This window comes from Tarenaya hassleriana, unplaced genomic scaffold (assembly GCF_000463585.1).
Source record: "Tarenaya hassleriana unplaced genomic scaffold, ASM46358v1 Cleome1421, whole genome shotgun sequence".
Taxonomy (NCBI): domain Eukaryota; kingdom Viridiplantae; phylum Streptophyta; class Magnoliopsida; order Brassicales; family Cleomaceae; genus Tarenaya; species Tarenaya hassleriana.
In genome coordinates, this window is record NW_010964829.1 from 1 (window position 1) to 2,626 (window position 2,626).

At 36.1% G+C, this 2,626-nt stretch overlaps 1 protein-coding gene across 1 annotated transcript; it reads left to right on the plus strand.

Moving 5' to 3' along the window:
- Positions 1-11: 11 nt before the first annotated feature.
- LOC104808417 (putative methylesterase 13, chloroplastic) lies at positions 12-2,276 on the plus strand (the record flags this gene model as incomplete). Its single annotated transcript, XM_010534097.2, has 5 exons — positions 12-95; positions 946-1,182; positions 1,266-1,409; positions 1,538-1,666; positions 1,759-2,276. Coding segments are annotated over 5 exons (882 nt in total), but the record flags the coding sequence as incomplete, so codon positions are not given.
- Positions 2,277-2,626: the final 350 nt, after the last annotated feature.

The window sequence follows — 2,626 nt, forward strand, 5'->3', positions numbered from 1 at the left end:
CCAAGAAGCCGGTCGGAGGATTTGTCCGAAGCTCGAGCTCTCGGCAGAGATCCAGCACTGACCCTCTCATCAAACCGAATCAGCTCGTAGAAAAGGTAAACTTCGGAGATGCCCCTGTATTTTTGGATCGTTTTCACTCGTTTCCCGTGTAATATATTATGTCAATATTCACCTGCATGGTTTAGGGTTTACTTGAATATGAACCTACGTGAAAATCTTTAAATCAAAACCCTTTACATCAAAAAAGGAATTACTCTCACCCTAAGAATAAACGTACATGTAATTGAGTACATTTCGGTTTGATTATACAAATGTGTGTACATCATTTGGATCGCTTTTAACAAACTAAAATGATACAATAGAATATGAAGTAATTCTATACAACATCATCATACTCAAAACATATAAACTGCTTGCATCATAAAAAATGATATATATATATATATGAACAAATTTTTTGACATGAATAAAAAAGGTACCGAACATAGATGGATTGAGACAACATCAATATCAACAATTAGCAGTTTCAAGTATGCATGTAATACATAAATGAATGAATGATATAAATGTATGTGGAAAGGTATCATAAATGAATGATATAAATGAACAAATTTTATGGCATGAATACGTATCATATATAGATGAATTGAGATAACATCGTCACTTTAACGTTTAGTGTTTAATACATAAATGGATGAATGATATAAATGTATGTGGAAAGGTATCATAAATGAATGATATAAATGAACAAATTTTATGGCATGAATACGTATCATATATAGATGAATTGAGATAACATCGTCACTTTAACGTTTAGTGTTTGTGATGCGTATGAAAACAAGAAACGAAACAATAAACATATTGACACATGGTGCATGCAACGTCATGAATGTACGTACGTACATGCAAGGTAATGTAACTAATTATGTGGTGGAGGGCATGCAGGAGGTGAAGGTGGAGGGAGGGGAAACGAAGAGGTTCGTGCTGGTGCATGGAGGAGGGTTCGGGGCTTGGTGTTGGTACAAAACCATCACTCTGTTGGAGAACCATGGCTTCCACGTGGACGCCGTCGACTTGACCGGCTCTGGCGTCAGCTCCTTCGACCCCAACTCCATCTCCTCCCTCTCCCAATACGCCAAGCCTCTCATCCTCTTCTTCGAAACCCTCAAGCCCGGAGAGAAGGTTCCATCCCTTCCTAAATTACATGTATATATTATGTATGATCATATGAAAATGGCAAAATAATGCTTGGGAATTGATCGCAGGTGATATTGGTGGGACATGATTTTGGAGGGGCATGCATTTCTTATGTCATGGAGATGTTCCCTTGCAAGATCTCCAAGGCTGTCTTCATCTCCGGTGCCATGTTGTCCAATGGTCAAAGCACTCTTGATCTCTTCACCCACCAGGTTTTTTTCCCCTCTATCTATCTATCTATCTATCTATCTATATATCTATCTATATACATGTTTGATGTAATTATTGCATGGTCAAGTCTAAATAATATCTTAATTAATTATATTTGATTAAGCTGCAGGGTTCAAATGATCTCATGCAACAAGCCCAAATCTTTCTGTATGCAAACGGAAAGAAGAACCCTCCAACTGCTGTCGATTTCGACAGATCTCTTCTGAGAGATTTCCTCTTTAATCAGAGCCCTCAAAAGGTATTTTGCCATTTTTGGGATATTGAAACCGGTTTTGCTTTGGTATGATTCGGTTTCACTTTACCGGTTTTCATTATACTTTGACATAATAGGACATTGCATTGGCTTCGGTTTCAATTAGACCAATCCCATTTGCACCGGTTTTGGAAAAGCTTCACTACTCGGAGAAGAATTACGGTTCGGTTCGCCGGTTCTACATCAAAACCATGGATGATTATGCCGTACCGGTCTCTCTCCAAGATTCTATGATCAAATCGAACCCTCCAGAACAAATTTTTCAGCTCAAGGGATCCGATCACGCCCCCTTCTTCTCTCGGCCTCAGTCATTGAACCGAATTCTCGTCGAGATTTCTCAATTGCCGCCCAAGAAATCCCCATGATTCCGTGAACCAATTTTCGTAAACCGGTTCTAACCAAACCGAACCGGACGTTGGATTATATATCCATTATCCACCAAAAAGAGTAGAGATTGCCACGAAAGAGACGCGGAAACACAAACCTTTTTTTGGGGGGCACATTTGTTATTTGGTTGTTCTTGTTTTTGCTATTTACAATTTATTTATTATAATTTGTGTTCTTATTGTACACTTGGATTATCATTGATTAAATTTATTAGTTTACATTCGATTAGTAAAAATTTTTGTAACCTTTTTCTCAATAGAAAAATATCAAATGTAAGTCTCAAAATTTTTTAGGACGTAGGGATGAGTGGTTTTGTAAAGTTGAACCGTATCGAATAAAAAAAATGTAACATTATCGAAAAATTTAGTATCAATTTCAAAATGAACCGTCTAAAATTTTTGAATGGTATTTTTTTTTATAGAGAATCGAATTTTACTGTAAATGAATCGATCCGAATTTTAAAAAAATAAAAAAAATCAAAAAATTCTTAAAAAAATATAATAGAATTGTTTTGAATAAAAATAGAAACCGAAAAGAATCGAAAATGATATAATAACC